The 15110-nt window shown below is 40.0% G+C and overlaps 1 protein-coding gene across 1 annotated transcript; it reads left to right on the top strand.

Annotated features, from left to right (window-relative positions):
* The first annotated feature begins 153 nt into the window (after positions 1–153).
* On the top strand, positions 154–7319 carry eif3d (eukaryotic translation initiation factor 3, subunit D). Its single transcript, XM_053638591.1, has 15 exons — positions 154–215; positions 1243–1368; positions 2235–2280; positions 2463–2599; positions 2789–2947; positions 3186–3307; positions 3476–3608; positions 3964–4111; positions 4204–4334; positions 4489–4574; positions 4777–4906; positions 5486–5628; positions 5795–5987; positions 6840–6933; positions 7188–7319. The coding sequence occupies exons 2-15, from the start codon at positions 1246–1248 to the stop codon at positions 7199–7201; spliced, it is 1659 nt and encodes a 552-aa protein (XP_053494566.1). The 5' UTR covers positions 154–215; positions 1243–1245; the 3' UTR covers positions 7202–7319.
* Positions 7320–15110: the final 7791 nt, after the last annotated feature.

Genomic DNA, 15110 nt, shown 5'->3' with positions numbered 1-15110 from the left:
TATTCCCAGATTAGTAAATTACGACTGCACGCAATTTCGGTTTTCAAAGATATTTCAGTTCTAACAAGCTGTTTTTGAGATTTTGAAATAAAATGTATATATATATATATATACACCGTAACCGGAAGTTCAACTCGCTTTGCGGCAGTCTAACGCGTTCCTATTTCCGCCGGTGTTTGTGGACCGACTGGTAAATTTTCCACTGGGGTGAACAGGTATTATATAATCCTTAAACATCTGCTTTCCTTTGAATCGCATCTGAAATCAAATAAACATCATTGTTACCTCGTTTCGTGAGCTGTTATTCCGTGAGGTTATTGTGTAGTTTCGGCGGCTTAGCATTTCAAAATACGCAATGAATCTTGTTAGCTGCTAATGCTAAAACGGCAAGTAAATGCTGAGTAACGTCACCGCATAACTGCAGTTTTCTGCAAACAGACAAGAGAAACATGTCTAATGCTTTGAGCGTGTTTTTTTTTGGTGGGGGGTAATTAAAAAGAAAATAAGAGTAGTTTAGGGTGTAATGTTAACTCGGTGTATAAATGGATTTTTTCTTTCAATAAATAAGCGTAGGATATAACTTGTATGCATGTTATAACGCTTTTAAAACTGGTTTTGAACCTTATCCAAAGCTGTTTAGCAGTATGGAACAAGTATACCAGCTTTTCAACCGCACACTGTTTGGAGGTAGCTGCAGAATCCCAAATAGATCCATTTAGGACACTACATAGGGCACTTGGATTTGGCTGTGTGCTCATAGATTGAGAGTTAATTGTAATCTGGGATGTTGTGTAGTCAGTGATGACCAGTCCACTGCGCAAGCTGATGTGCAGACAAAGTGCACACTAGTGTGAAGACACCAGTGCTGATTTGAGTCTGAGCCCTACACACTCCAACAAGTTAACATATTAATCTTTATAAGTAATGTGATCTTAAATGGTTTCCTAAATTACCCATAATGCCATCAAACTACTTGACAGTGACACCAGAGGGATTAAGGCATCACTTAGTCTCTACCTAAAGAGAGTGGATGCAGCGGTGCTTTAGACCTAATCGTTACACTCTGCTCAAACGGCGTCTAAAACTTCAACTTTCGTGCTAACGACACAGTCGTCAATGTCATCTCGCAGATCTCTTATTACCCCAGTCAGCTTTTGAGCTGTATGACGAGGTGATATCCGATTTGTTTTGTGATTGATCAGCCTGTGTTTGTTTTTCTCTCTGTGTCGGTTGTGCGTGAAGACCATGGCGAAGTTCCTGGCCCCGGTGATTCAGGATAACCCCTCAGGATGGGGTCCCTGCGCTGTTCCCGAGAAGTTTAAGGACATGCCGTACCAGCCCTTCAGCAAAGGGGACCGTCTGGGCAAGGTCACTTCTCACTCTCACATCATCCCTAATTATTAAGCATGCATCTTCCATTATACTGCAGTGCTGTTTTTCTCAAATCTGATTGAAGGTGTTGGTTGATTTTTCTATAACAGTGGCTCTGAAAGTATATCCAGCAGTGAGTCACAGGTTTATATTAATGCACTCGTTCTAAAATGTTACAGTTTTTATAGTAATGGTTGATTCACCGGGATTTGTAATGCGGACGCGATACATAATCCCAGCCTAATAATAAACAGATGTTATTTAACGAAAGAAAAATATTGTTATATAGTATGTGTAAGCTTTCTGTACAGAGACGTTTGTTTAACTTTTTTCTTTTTTTTTTTTTGAAGGAGTCTCCAGTGTCAAAATTTTGTAACAGTTAGTACAGTCTTAAAATATGACTTTTTGTTCTTTAATTAATAGAAAATGCAATCACTGGCAAACTGATGCACTTCAGGAACAACTCCGATTTGCATCAGGCCACATCACACCATGAGATCATTGATTCTTTTTTTTTTTTTCCTAACAATTAAACCCTGTCACATTTTATTCCTTAGTTAACATGCATGATTGTGGTTTAGTGGGTAGCATGTTTGCGTCGCACCTCCAGGGTTGGCGGTTCAAATCCCACGCATTTCCAAGTTGTCCGTAGTGTGTATGATTGTGCCCTTTGATGCGTTGGCACGCTATCCAGGGTGTCCATGGGATAGGCTCCATGCTCACTTTGAACCTGTGTAGGATGAGTGATCCAGAAAATGAATAGGTTGAGGTTACTAGATAATAACCTGCTTTTGTTCAGTTGACTCAGGTCTGTTAATTAGGTTTCCTTTTTTCTGTATCATCTTATTTTCTCGTATTCACAGGTGGCAGACTGGACTGGAGCGACCTACCAGGATAAAAGATACACAAGTAAGCTCATGACCAAGACACGTAGACCTTAACCTGATAGAATTGTGTTGTTTTTTTTTTTTTGTTTGTTTGTTTTGTTTTATTTATTTATTTATTTTGGGGGCGGGGTGTTTGTGATGTATTTCCTGTATGTTATGTTAAATCCATTTAGTGCATCACTGTCTTTTCCATCTTCCTGGCAGATAAGTACTCATCCCAGTTTGGAGGAGGAAGTCAGTATGCTTATTTCCATGAGGAGGATGAAACTAGCTTCCAGCTGGTGGACACTGCCAAAACCCAGAAATCGGCCTACCAGAGGAACCGCATGCGCTTCGCCCAGGTACACAGGGCAGCCCTAACCGCGGTCTTGGTCCAAAAACGTGACACGAAGTTGATCTCGCAAAATTAGGGTTTTGCACGTTGTGCGAATAAGCTGTGTGCATGTTACAACAAATGGTTTTAGATTTGTGTTTATATCACGGATTATTCAAAGCACAAAAGTCTGATTTCTGCTGTGCTGTGTTTACAGAGGAACCTGCGTCGGGATAAGGACCGCAGGAATCTCACGCAGTTCAACCTGCAGACTCTGCCTAAGAGCGCCAAACAGAAGGAAAGAGACCGCATGCGCCTGCAGAAGAAGTTCCAGAAGCAATTTGGAGTTCGTCAGAAGTGGGACCAGAAGTCACAGGTACACTAGTGTCTCTATGTATCTCAGATATGGAGCTTTACTTTTTGAAAGTAACAAAGCGGATCCAGGCTTTCTGCTTAATTTAATTTAATTCTTCACTGAAGAATAGAAGTTGATCGTTGATGTTCTGAACCATAAGCTCTGTCAGTCGACGTTATTATTTCCCGGGCTATTTGGACATGTTGCGAGACGCTATATTAGTGGTTATTAAGTGTGGCATGTCCTGTCGTGGCTTTAGGCCCAGCTAAAGCCCAGGGATTCATCAGTGGAGGTGCGTAGTGACTGGGAGGTGAAGGAAGAGATGGACTTCCCTCGCCTCATGAAGATGAGATACATGGAGGTGGCTGATCCTTCTGACATGTGAGTGACCACACAAACCCATCTAAATAGATCCCAGGAAAGAGAAAACGTTCTTCTTGTGATGGTTTATGGCAAATTAACCGGTAAATTCTGCATTTCAGGCCACACCCAGGTTGTGTTTACTGATATTCTGGTCTGTATCTGTCTGTCTCTCTCTCTCGGGTGCAGTGAGTGCTGTGGTGCCCTGGAGTACTACGATAAAGCGTTCGATCGCGTCACCACCCGCAACGAGAAACCACTAAAGAGCATTAAAAGGATCTTCCACACCGTCACCACCACCGATGACCCTGTCATCCGTAAGGTAATGTTAATACCCCTGCTGAGAAGCATTGCATTTTGATTATATTAATTGAACCAGTTTTTGTCAGTTCTTCATTGTGGCCTTAAATATGTAAACTTTTTTTTTTTTGCATGAAACGGTTCATGGGTTTTTTTTTTTCCCTCTACTTGTTGGGAAAAAGTTCTGCTTTTCAGAAAAGCATGGAGTGATATCATCTTTACTTCTTATTTTCTGCCTCCAAAGCAAAGGCACTTTTTTTCTGTTTAGTGGCAAAGTAGCTTTAATATTGTTCCTGCTGCTGCAATACTCAGAAAGGAGAACTCTGAATGACCGAATCATTGCATTAAACATCCATCATAAATCTGTCTCTCCTTAGCTGGCTAAGACTCAGGGCAATGTCTTCGCCACCGATGCCATCCTGGCCACGCTGATGTGCTGCACACGCTCAGTGAACTCCTGGGACATCATTGTGCAGCGTGTTGGAAACAAGCTCTTCTTCGACAAGAGAGACAACTCCGACTTTGGTGAGTGCTCGAAGAATCTTTGGCAGCTAGACACTACAGCGGAGCTTCTCCAGTGCAAATAGCAAGCGTGTGTGTGTCTGTCTCCCCATCAGATCTGCTCACGGTCAGCGAAACGGCAAACGAACCTCCTCAGGAGGAAGGAAACTCCCTGAACTCCCCTCGTAACCTAGCCATGGAGGCCACATACATCAACCACAATTTCAGCCAGCAGTGCCTGCGCGTGGTACCGTAGCACAGTTCTGTTTTACATATCCACGTCTAGTGCTCATGCATAATCCAGTCACATTTACAACCTAGTGTAAAGATCAGCCTTCAGACTAGCAGATATGTGTCAGGTGTTCCAAGATGCATTAAATGTGCATTTTTGATTTCTTTAGGGAGGAGAGAGGCACAAGTTCCCTAACTCGAACCCATTCGTAGAGGAGGATATGGATAAGAGCGAGGTGGCGTCTGTAGCATACAGGTGAGCTCAAGTCTGACCCATTCTGACAAGAGTTAGGGTTAAACGGTCATGTTGAAAATATCGGAGGTAAACGTCTTCTAAAATGCAAACAACTCTTTGCCTTTTATTGGTGTCTCTGGAAATTTTGTGCAATTCTGTGTCATATATTGAGTTCCTGTCACTGGAGGTGTGGAGAGGATATTAACTGCGTGCGTGTGTGTAGGTACCGGAGGTGGAAACTTGGAGAGGATATTGATCTGATTGTGCGCTGTGAGCATGACGGTGTGATGACCGGAGCAAACGGGGAGCTCTCCTTCATCAATGTTAAAGCTCTCAATGAGTGGGACTCGCGGGTAAGAATGAGAAAGATGGCGTCTTTATCTCTCTCCACCCCCCACTCCCCGAATGTGAATGTGTACACTACCGGTGAAAAGTTTACACACTCATTCTTACCACATTTTAGAAGAATAATAGTCATGAAAAACTCCGGAGTAACACAAATGGAACTATGGGTATTATGTTGTGATTAAAAAAATCCAAAATAATTTAATATTTTAGCATTTTCAAAGTAGACACCCTTTTTTTGCCTAGAATTTCCAGAAATGTAATATTGCCATTTTCTCAATAAATTATATAATATATTATATATAAAAAATATTTTCAGAATTTCAGAGTATTTTGTTCCAAGTCATCCACTCAAAAAAAAAAAAAAAACATTTTTTTGTTAATAAAATGTTAGTTTTCTAATGAAAGAAATGAATGTCGGCACAATTATATTTTTGTCTACAACACCGATTTCAAACATTTAATCATACACCTTCACATCAAAAGGTTTATAAGATCATGAGAAACATTTCAGTCAAGTGTCTCCAGACTTCTGACCGGTAGTGTACATGCGAGTGTTAACACTGAAATGGTTGCTGTTTGTGCAGTATTGTAACGGAGTGGACTGGCGTCAGAAGCTGGACTCTCAGAGAGGAGCCGTGTTAGCCACAGAGCTGAAGAACAACAGCTACAAACTGGCGCGCTGGACCTGCTGCGCCCTGCTGGCGGGCTCAGAGTATCTCAAACTGGGGTGAGAGCACACGTGCCATATTTATGTTTCCATTTAGACATCAGCACACGCATTTTTTCGTATCAAACCCGTTCTGACACTAAGCCCAAACCGTAGGCCTAAAAATCTGTTTCTTGAAGTAGATCAGGTTCAGAGCATTAAAGATTGTGTTTTATGTGCGCCACAGTTACGTTTCCCGCTACCACGTGAAAGACTCTGCGCGTCATGTGATCCTGGGCACGCAGCAATTCAAGCCCAACGAGTTTGCAAGCCAGATCAACCTGAGCATGGAGAACGCATGGGGCATCTTGCGCTGCGTCATCGACATCTGCCGCAAACTGGACGAGGGCAAGTACCTCATCCTCAAAGACCCCAATAAGGTGAGCAACTACAACACGCCTCACCACAGTGCATTTCCCCCAAACCGGTCCTCAGGGACAGGCCTTTTTGCTTTCTCTCAATTCCGAACCCTGAAAACCCTGTGCTTGGAGAAGATGGAGAACAAAATATCTAACAATTTGGAGGATTATTAAGATACTGCTAAGATGGTAAAATAACCATAAAACAGTTGTTTTGTGGCCAAAGATTACATTTCCTGCTTCTCTAGAGTGTCTGGTATGTGTCGCCAACAAATCTCATCAGGAACCGCCTACTTTCATAGCGGCAGTCAGTTTTTGCCAACACGGCACGACTGCTGGCGGCAAACACGCAGGTCTCTCATCTTCTCACCACTCGCTGCTTCACGCAAAACTCTCAAATGACTCTTAAAGACAGCATTCTATGAGCTCTTTTAATCCAGCAACCGTATCTTGCTCTAAAAATCGTGTTGTGATGTTCACCCCGGAAGAGTGGAGAGCCAATCGGATTGCAGCGTGAAAGTTGTGGCCAGAAAAGTGTACAAAAAATATCAGAAGCTTTGTGTGATGTTGGTGGAGCATCAGAAGCTGAGGCTACTCCATGAGTACATACTTGCATCATTAGATACACTAATATCATTTTTGCATAGTTTGATAAAATAGTTGAAAAGGTTTGCTTACTAACTAACGAAAGTAAACTTTGGATACTAAACATATTTGGGTTGAAGTTGGTACTTCTGTGTAAATTAGGTTCTTGGCCAAACTATTCGAAATATCTTGATTTCTGTAAAAGATGACACCTTCCACGTAACACCATGAAGCTGATATAACAGCAATCTGGTCTTAATCTTTGACACATTCTCTCTGTGTTCACAGCAAGTGATCCGCATCTACAGCCTCCCTGACGGAACCTTCAGCACCGACGAAGACGAGGATGAGGAAGAAGAGGATGAGGAGGAGGATGAAGAAGGTATGCTGGCAAAAATTGTAGTGAAAATCTAGCTTTGTTATCTGTGTTTAAGACCAGCGAGTGAGCAAGCGATAGCACCGATGGATAATGTTGTGGATGTCACAACAAAGACCAAGCGAAGCCTGATATTTTAAAAACCCGTTTATATGATGGCAAGCAGAAATTCGTTGTAGAAAAATGTAGTTGGTTTCCTTCATGCATCATTCTTAACTATTTACTCATGCATGCGGTTTTTTTTTGTTTTTATCTTTCAGACGAGGAGAACTAAAGACTTGGATGAAACTGAAGGAATGAGCCCAAACAAGTCGACACCGCCTCGGCTGCATCTGTTTTAATAACGCAGAAAAAGATTCATTAAACAAGGCATATTAAAAGATTGAGCAATATTTTAATGCCTGTCTCGGCTTTTATTTCAGCTCTAACTGCATCGTATGGCGGTGAAGGAGGTATTTAGGAAGCAGACTAATTGTATTAGCATTGAGTATTGGTGGTTGTTTTACCCAACCTGTCACATACACACTGTAGGTTGTCCACATGGGGGCAGTATGGGACCAGCTTTGGAAAAGAAAGGAGTAAAATAGAAATATCTAAGCATTTCAGCTTTTTGATATAAAATAATCGGTTGTCTGAGTAAGCTACAGCAAGCTGTCGTTCTTTATCACGTTTTTGGTTACTCTGTGCTAAAGATGTATACTTTTATGTAATTCAATCACAAGTGTTTCCTGGGTCTTTTTATAGATGCTGTGGACAGACCTGGAGAGCAAAAAAAGATTCCTGAATGAACAGCAGCAGAATTTTATATATATACCCAGACCACGATTAATTTTATTAGAAACCATCAGAATGCTTATCTGTAAAATGAAACCCGCAAGACGTTCTGTCCTGAGCGGAGAAAGAGTGAAAGTTTTGTCAAGAAATGCTTTCTGTAGCTTTCAGGTGTACTTAAACAAGAGTGGTTCAGATTTGTATCTGCAATGTCTGTCAGAATATCATAGCTGTAATTCAAAAAACGGGTGTAATTTCTTTAAAGGATAGTTTGGCAGAAAATCAGATTTACCCTGAATGTAATCAATCAGCCAAGATGTTTGGTGGCCAAAGCTGGCTTTAGTTTTGTAAAGGAGCTGTATGGGTAGTCAAAAGTTTAGCATCATCACACACTTGCATCAGAATATGTTGACTAGCTCAGTAATACCATACTTACATAATAACTATATAAAATGGCAGGTTATATTTTAGAAATGTACAAATCAGGAGTATTTTTCCTGTCAATCTTCTGTAAGTGCATTATCCAGGTCAAGGTCACAGTGGATCTGATCCTATCCTGGCAAAAATCATTTCTAATAAGACATCATGCACACACATTTAATGGCAATTTAGTATAGCCAATCCACCTACTGGTTTGTTTCTGGGGGATGGGAAAGACTTGGAGGAAACCCACATTGAGAACATGCAAAACTCTACAGTAGCCAAAACCTCAAGAATAAACTGGGAACCATGGACCTGTGGGACACCAACACTAACCCGTGTACCACCCTCTTTACGTTAAATATGTCATAAATTGCCTTAAGTTCAACCAAACTTTGCAACCATGGTGAGCAGAAAAGCATCTCAAACGCTTTTCCAATTTTCATCCAGTCCAATAAGCCTTTTCCAATCTTCATCCAGTTTCATTGAGCCTGTGCCCACTATAGTCCTGTGCATGTGCAGTGCAGCATTTCCTAGTTTGCCATTCTCAGCCCTCTATCACACCCAATTGAGCCTCATACTAAAGAGCTCATTGAGGTGGAGGACGTGAGTTGAATCCTGGAAGCATGTTAGCGATCCAGTGCAAGAGCTGGGACACTGCTCAAACCTACAGCTTTTCTGCAAGCTAAGAAAACGACGCAGCTCATCATCATGCTCTCCACAACCATTTCATATTGGCGCTGCTGAACCCCTCCTCATTTCCCCCTCTCATCTTTTTTTCCCTTTTATTCATCGTCCACCTTTATTCCTCGGTTTTAATATCATCCGTCACACCCCTCCCGTTTTATCCTTCTCCTCTCTCAATCACCGTGGTCAAGGTTAAGGAGGGAGCAGGTTAAAAATAGTGCAATAAAGCGAAGAGGCAGACGATGCTACCCCCAGAATACTGATCAGGTCCGGAGCCCACGGGCTCAGCTACTCTGGAATAGAAAGAGTGCAGGGGTAGAGAAAGATTTTGCCTGGAGGATGGGGTTTGATCCGTGGCAGCACTGCAAAAGAGACTCTCGGCAGTCTTTCTTTGTGAAGCAAATGATAGCAAAAGTCAAGGGGATTGGAAGTCTGGTATCTTTTCTTTTTTTTCCTTCCTCAATATGGATGCTACTATCCATCCTTCAAGAGCATGCAAACACTTCCATCCTGCACATGCTGAAAGTCTACAAATATTGATTTAGTGTGTGTAGGAAGGAGCCACTCAGTTTGATAACACCCCCCTCTTCTCGCCCCACCTCCCAGCTCTCTCCTTCTGCCTTCATCTGATTAAACATATAATAAATGCCCCTCCTTCAAGAACACTTCCACGACCACCACCATTTCCACACGTACCTTAAGTACACATATGTGCATTTTGACATACACATGTACGCCTTGTCCTGCATGAATCATAAAACCTAGACAATGGCCCCCGGTAAATTCATTTCAGAACATTTTATGGCTTGCATCAAGCAAAGCAGTCATGCTTAGCAGTTAACCAAGCACACGCCTTCGTCCTTGCACTACAGGCGGGCAGAAAAGTTGAGTGATGAGGAACACACACAAACACACATACACACACACACACACACACGCAAAGACACCAAAGAGATCAAGTAAGGCTTTCATTGATGCTCCACACAGAAAGGGAGGATGAAGAAGAAAGGGGGGGATGGGGTGGTTCCCATGGAAACTGAGCAGTCAGCACATCTGTATGGTTCCTTGCTGTTGTCCGCTGCTGCCAGCATCCCACAGCCTCATCGCCGCCAACACACACGTAAAACAACACTGACCCCGATCGCACATTCACACCTTCCCACCTTATAACACTGCACATACTGACCATACATGCCTTTCTCATGTCACCTGCACACATACTATACATATTCTCTCTCACACACCTTTTAATTAGATGAAACCTACCTCTAGATATAAAATTACTGACTGTAACCTGTTGTTATACAAGGTTGTTGGTGCCAGACAGTCTGGTTTGAGTATTTCAGAAACTCCTGGGATCTCTATTGCTTACTCAGAACAGTGCATAAAACAAACAAACAAAAAACATCCAGCTGATGTGCAAGGTAAGAGGAGAATGGCCAGACCCTGTTCAGCTGACAGGAAGACTAGAGTAACTTAAATAACCACTCTTTACAACCACGATGAGCAGAAAAGCATCTCCGAACACATAACATCAGATAGGGTACAACATCGGGCACCACCGATCTTTGCTACTTCCTTCCAAGTTTAATGTTACTTCTTAATGTTTCTATACTCCTTTAAGGAGAGGTCGTATATGACCTGACAATTTGAAACCATCGTTATATGTATTTTATTCCTTACTTATCATTGAACAAGCTCATGTAGAGATGATTAGACTCTTAGCAAATGTAAGGTAAGGTCTTAAGTCTGATACGTGGATAGGAAGTAGTGTAGACTCTATACACTCTGAGCCTAGGCAGTGTTTTTTTGGGGGGGGTTAAGCGTTTTGAAGTAAATCCAGCAGCTTTGAAACCGCCTTTGGCAGGTGATTTATAGGTACTTTATCAGATGAAGGGATGACATGAGAAATGTCTTGAGAAATACGAACACAATCCTTTTTTAAAGAGCTTTAGACCGCTTAACAGATGATTGCTGGAAATGGCTGAGCATTTATAAGTAAACATCATGAAACTTATCTCTTTACTCTCTCATGCACACACAATATTATATATATATATATATATATATATATATATATATATATATATATATATATATACATATATATATATATATATACCCCTTATTAGAATTCGGGAGAGCTAGTCGCTGCTGCAAATTGAAAACATATTGATTCTCCCTCTGTTCCCATTGCTTGTGAACAGAACAGAGAGGGAAGGACGGGGAGACGGAGGAGAGAGACAGAAAGAGACATGAAGGACAGAACAGGGTCAGCAATGGCAAGCCGCTGAGGTTCAAGAACAGAACGTAGTAGATATGATTTGGTCTGGAACACTAGCGAAATGCTCAGAGAGAGATATATAATAGTTTCAGCCTAAAGGGCCATCTGCATTCGTAGTCCACCAAAACCATTCAAATGTGGCTTTTAGATTCTTTTTTTTTAATTATTTTTATTTATTGCTTTTGGTAAGAAGAGATTCAGTTCATAAGTTGTTTTCCCAATTAATTTGTCTTTTAAATGTGTAAAGTATTAACAAAATACCACCTAATTTCACAGAAATGCAACAAAATCAGTTTTTTTAAAAAAAGCAGCAGTGGGACATCAAGAATGATCCCTGAACAAAGGGGTGCGTGAGCGTAATTATCATTTAGAAAGATCTGTCTAGACAATCTTATCACCCCACCATTTGGGTGGTAACACGTACAACGACATCGATAATGTTAGAACGGAAAACAATCACTTCAAATTTACCTTTAGTGCAAGACTTCAATTACAATACAGGTGGGATAAACTGTTTTGGAAAACAATATAAATTGTCTGAGCTGATAGTGTTCACGGTTCACTTTGACTCCGATGAACCTGAAGTGCTTCATTTACTTTGTCACTGCTACACTGCAATAAACTTTTCTTCATTGTGATCTTCAATGTCCTTGTCACTGTTTTCTTAAAAGGAAGAAAAAACAAAAGTGGACAGCCGATGGAAACTTGAGGTATACCATTTCATAGTACATTCAATTATATAGAATATAGAAACTACTGTGATTAAATCTTAGCCCTGTGGAGAATTCTCACTGACTGTGTAATTAGTGTGTGTCCATTATCGTGCGGAATTCTTCCCGTCTCCCACATAGGTTCGAGTATAAGCAAGGAAAGCAAACTCCTTAGAATCAGCAAGAACTTTATTACAAAGGTAAACCCAAGCAATAAAGGAGGTCAGTCTTGAGAGCGAACACTGAAGAGTTGGCCATAGGTCATGATCTTAAAAACCCCAAAGGTGATACATATTTACCGCCTCTAACTGGCTAATTCTAATTTGTCTTACTCACTCTAACTCTCTAAAAAGCAGAAATTTGAAAATGCTGGGAAGGAGACGGATGAGGTTTTCAAAAGCACACCAAGCAGAGAGAAAAGATACAGAAACCAGAATATAGTAGAATCATAGCTAGGAAATCCCCTGCAGTGTAATGTTTATACACAAACGCAACTGATTCAACTCATCAGCTAATGATCAAGTCCTTCATGTGAGCAAGTGGAACATTTAAACTGTGCAGAACAGAGACTGATAAACAAAATCATTCTCTTACTGCAGTTCTTACAGTATTTCTGATGACATCATTCCATTTGGGAAAAGAGAAGGCAGAGAAAGCAAGCCAGGGATATTGCTCTCGAAATTCTAACTCTCAATCAATAAACTAAAGGCACATTTGCTAGTTTAGACTGCAACGTAATGCCATGACATAACCTTTTGAGGCAACATTACCAGGACCTGTTACGAGTAATTGTTACCCTGATGTTTTCATAAGGAAAAGATGAACAATCACAGATCGGAATTTTATTATGTGACATTTATAGTGACATTTATAAGTGCAAAACATATTAACAAACCAAAAATGCAATGACAAAACCAAAACGCTACAGAGAATTCAGAAACACAATGGCAAATTTAGAAACACAGCCACTTTAAGTCAAAACAGAAAGAGGAGGTCCTTAAAAATGTAATTACAAATCAGATACCCATTGATGATTGGACATGACGTATGACAAGGAAAAGGTTTTTCAATCTGTTATCTAGTTAGCCTACCCATTTGTTTAGATTTTATAATGCTATATTTCTGAATTTGCTGTTGTGCTTTTGGGTTTGGTTTCTGATTTGATTTTGGATTTATTGTTGTAGTTACTGATTTGTTATTGTGTTTTTGGTTTTGGTTTTGCTTTTGTGTTTTTGATTTGTTAATTAGTTTTTGTTCACATTTCACATGGATCTTTTTTTTTTTTTAAAACATGGTCAGCATCCAATCTTCCTAAATCAAAACACTTGGCTAACAAGTTCTAGCTAGTTTTGTTATATTGTATAATTTTTTGTGATCTTGTATTTATTTATTTGGATGATGGATTAACAATATCAACTTAACTTATGCCTTATGCCTTAGCTTATGTTCTCGGTTGTTAACTGGCAGAATTTAAGTGCAGCTGATTGCTGGGATCCTAGCTTTACACCTACTGATTGAGGTTCACACTTATTTTCAGTCAGTGATGGTATAAACATTAATGCAATAATTCATTATTTAATAAACACTCAAGCTAATTTTATTCAAGGTGTATTAATGCTGACATCCATGTGCTTAAATTCCATTAAAAAACTTTTTCCCCCCCTTTTTTTTTTAGATAGATGTGATTGCTGATATAGCATTGTCCAATTTTTCAGTTAGACTCAATATCACAGAAACTGCTGTGACATCAGTCAGCTCTGTTTTAGTTCCTAAAATTGCTGTAGTTACTCAAAGTCACTGCCAGCAACTCAAACAATTTCTGCTGTATCTGTTCCGAATAGAAACAGAACCCCGCTTTACCCCAGATGCAATCATTCAGCCAAGACATGCTTCCTGTCTGAAGTTGGTCTAAATTTGAACTTAGTTTTGCACTTAATTAATTAATTAATTAATGCACTTAGGTAATGTTGCTAAAAGTAAGAGAAGCTTGAAGCCTACACATTTGCATCATGCAAATGCCTAAATCAAAAAACATTCACTGCAGACAGTGGCAGATTGTTAGAAGACCTTAAATAGACTTGTATATGTATATGTTTCATGATGTTTGCAGGCCCGATGTGTCTGTTGAGCTCTGATTAAAATATGATCCTAATTTGATTTGTATATTTGATATATCAAATATAAAAATCTCCCAAGATTAGCACCCCTGGTAAATATGAGCAAAGAAGGCTGTGGAAAAATTGTCTTTATTGTTTAACCCTTTGATCTTTTGTTAAAAACAATTACAAAAATACTTTGCTCTCATATATATATATATATATATATATATATATATATATACACAATATGTGTGTGTGTGTGTGTGTGTGTGTTGTTGTTGTTTTTTTTGTTGTTGTTTTTCAATTTTTTTAAACTAAAACAAAAATGGACAAAAGATGAAGCCTTGAGGTATACCATCCCATAGGGTATTGAGTTATACAGTATATAGTTCATAAAAGCTGATAGCTCTAGTTTCATTGCTCAGGTGCTAAACTAAAGATACAGACAGACACCTCTCTCTTTCTTCCTCGTTTTCCTCGCACCTCTTCTCCTCTGGTCCTCACTCCTCTCAGAGAAGTGTGTCACTCCTGCTTGCATCCAATATCTGCTCTCCCAACAGGGCTCGACATGCTTTATTTTTAAACTGTCCTTGGAACCAAAGCGAGAAAGATAGGCAGAAGAAAGTAGGGATATGGAAGACTTATAAAAGAAATGTGCTACAACCATATTGGAGTTTAGAGAATGAGACTGTGGTATTCTGTGGTGGTTTAATAAGTAAGGAAGGTGATGTGATTGATTTTCCAATGACAGCACTACTGTCCGAGTTGTTGTTGTAGAAAACTAATAAACATCTTCTGACCAATCAGAGTTGAGATTTCAACAGTGCTGTGGCATAACACTAAATAAGGTCTAAAAACTCAGATCAAACTATTCTGCAACCGAGTATTTGGTGTGTTATAAAGTTAGATGGGATTACGTGGCACTGGGAGTGCAATCGCACCTAAACGGAGGCTTCATAAAGCAGTGGTTCAGTTTATAACGTTAATAATAAACTTGATTTATAGAGCGCTTTTCATTTTGGTTCCAAAATCTCAGAGTGAGCGCTGTGGTTCTGAAACGTTCCAACATAACTCATCTGAAAGCCTCTGAGCTCTGAGCTCACAAACATTTATTTTACACCTTGCGATTATTATTACATCTTTATTTCTTTGGTCCCTCTGTTGCCTTTATTGCTTTCTTGCTGGCTCTCATCTTCTCTTTTCATCATTTCT

Source organism: Ictalurus furcatus, chromosome 12 (genome assembly GCF_023375685.1).
Source record: "Ictalurus furcatus strain D&B chromosome 12, Billie_1.0, whole genome shotgun sequence".
Classification (NCBI taxonomy): domain Eukaryota; kingdom Metazoa; phylum Chordata; class Actinopteri; order Siluriformes; family Ictaluridae; genus Ictalurus; species Ictalurus furcatus.
Note: the sequence above shows the minus strand (reverse complement) of the source record. Positions and strands in the feature narration are given on the sequence as shown.

Bases quoted from the DNA above. Each gene is read 5' to 3' on its own strand.
- eif3d (XM_053638591.1), top strand. From the start codon at position 1,246: ATGGCGAAGTTCCTGGCCCCGGTGATTCAGGATAACCCCTCAGGATGG. The intron at 2,600-2,788 runs GTACACAGGGCA...CTGTGTTTACAG, and splicing joins ACCGCATGCGCTTCGCCCAG to AGGAACCTGCGTCGGGATAA. The intron at 2,948-3,185 runs GTACACTAGTGT...TCGTGGCTTTAG, and splicing joins AGTGGGACCAGAAGTCACAG to GCCCAGCTAAAGCCCAGGGA.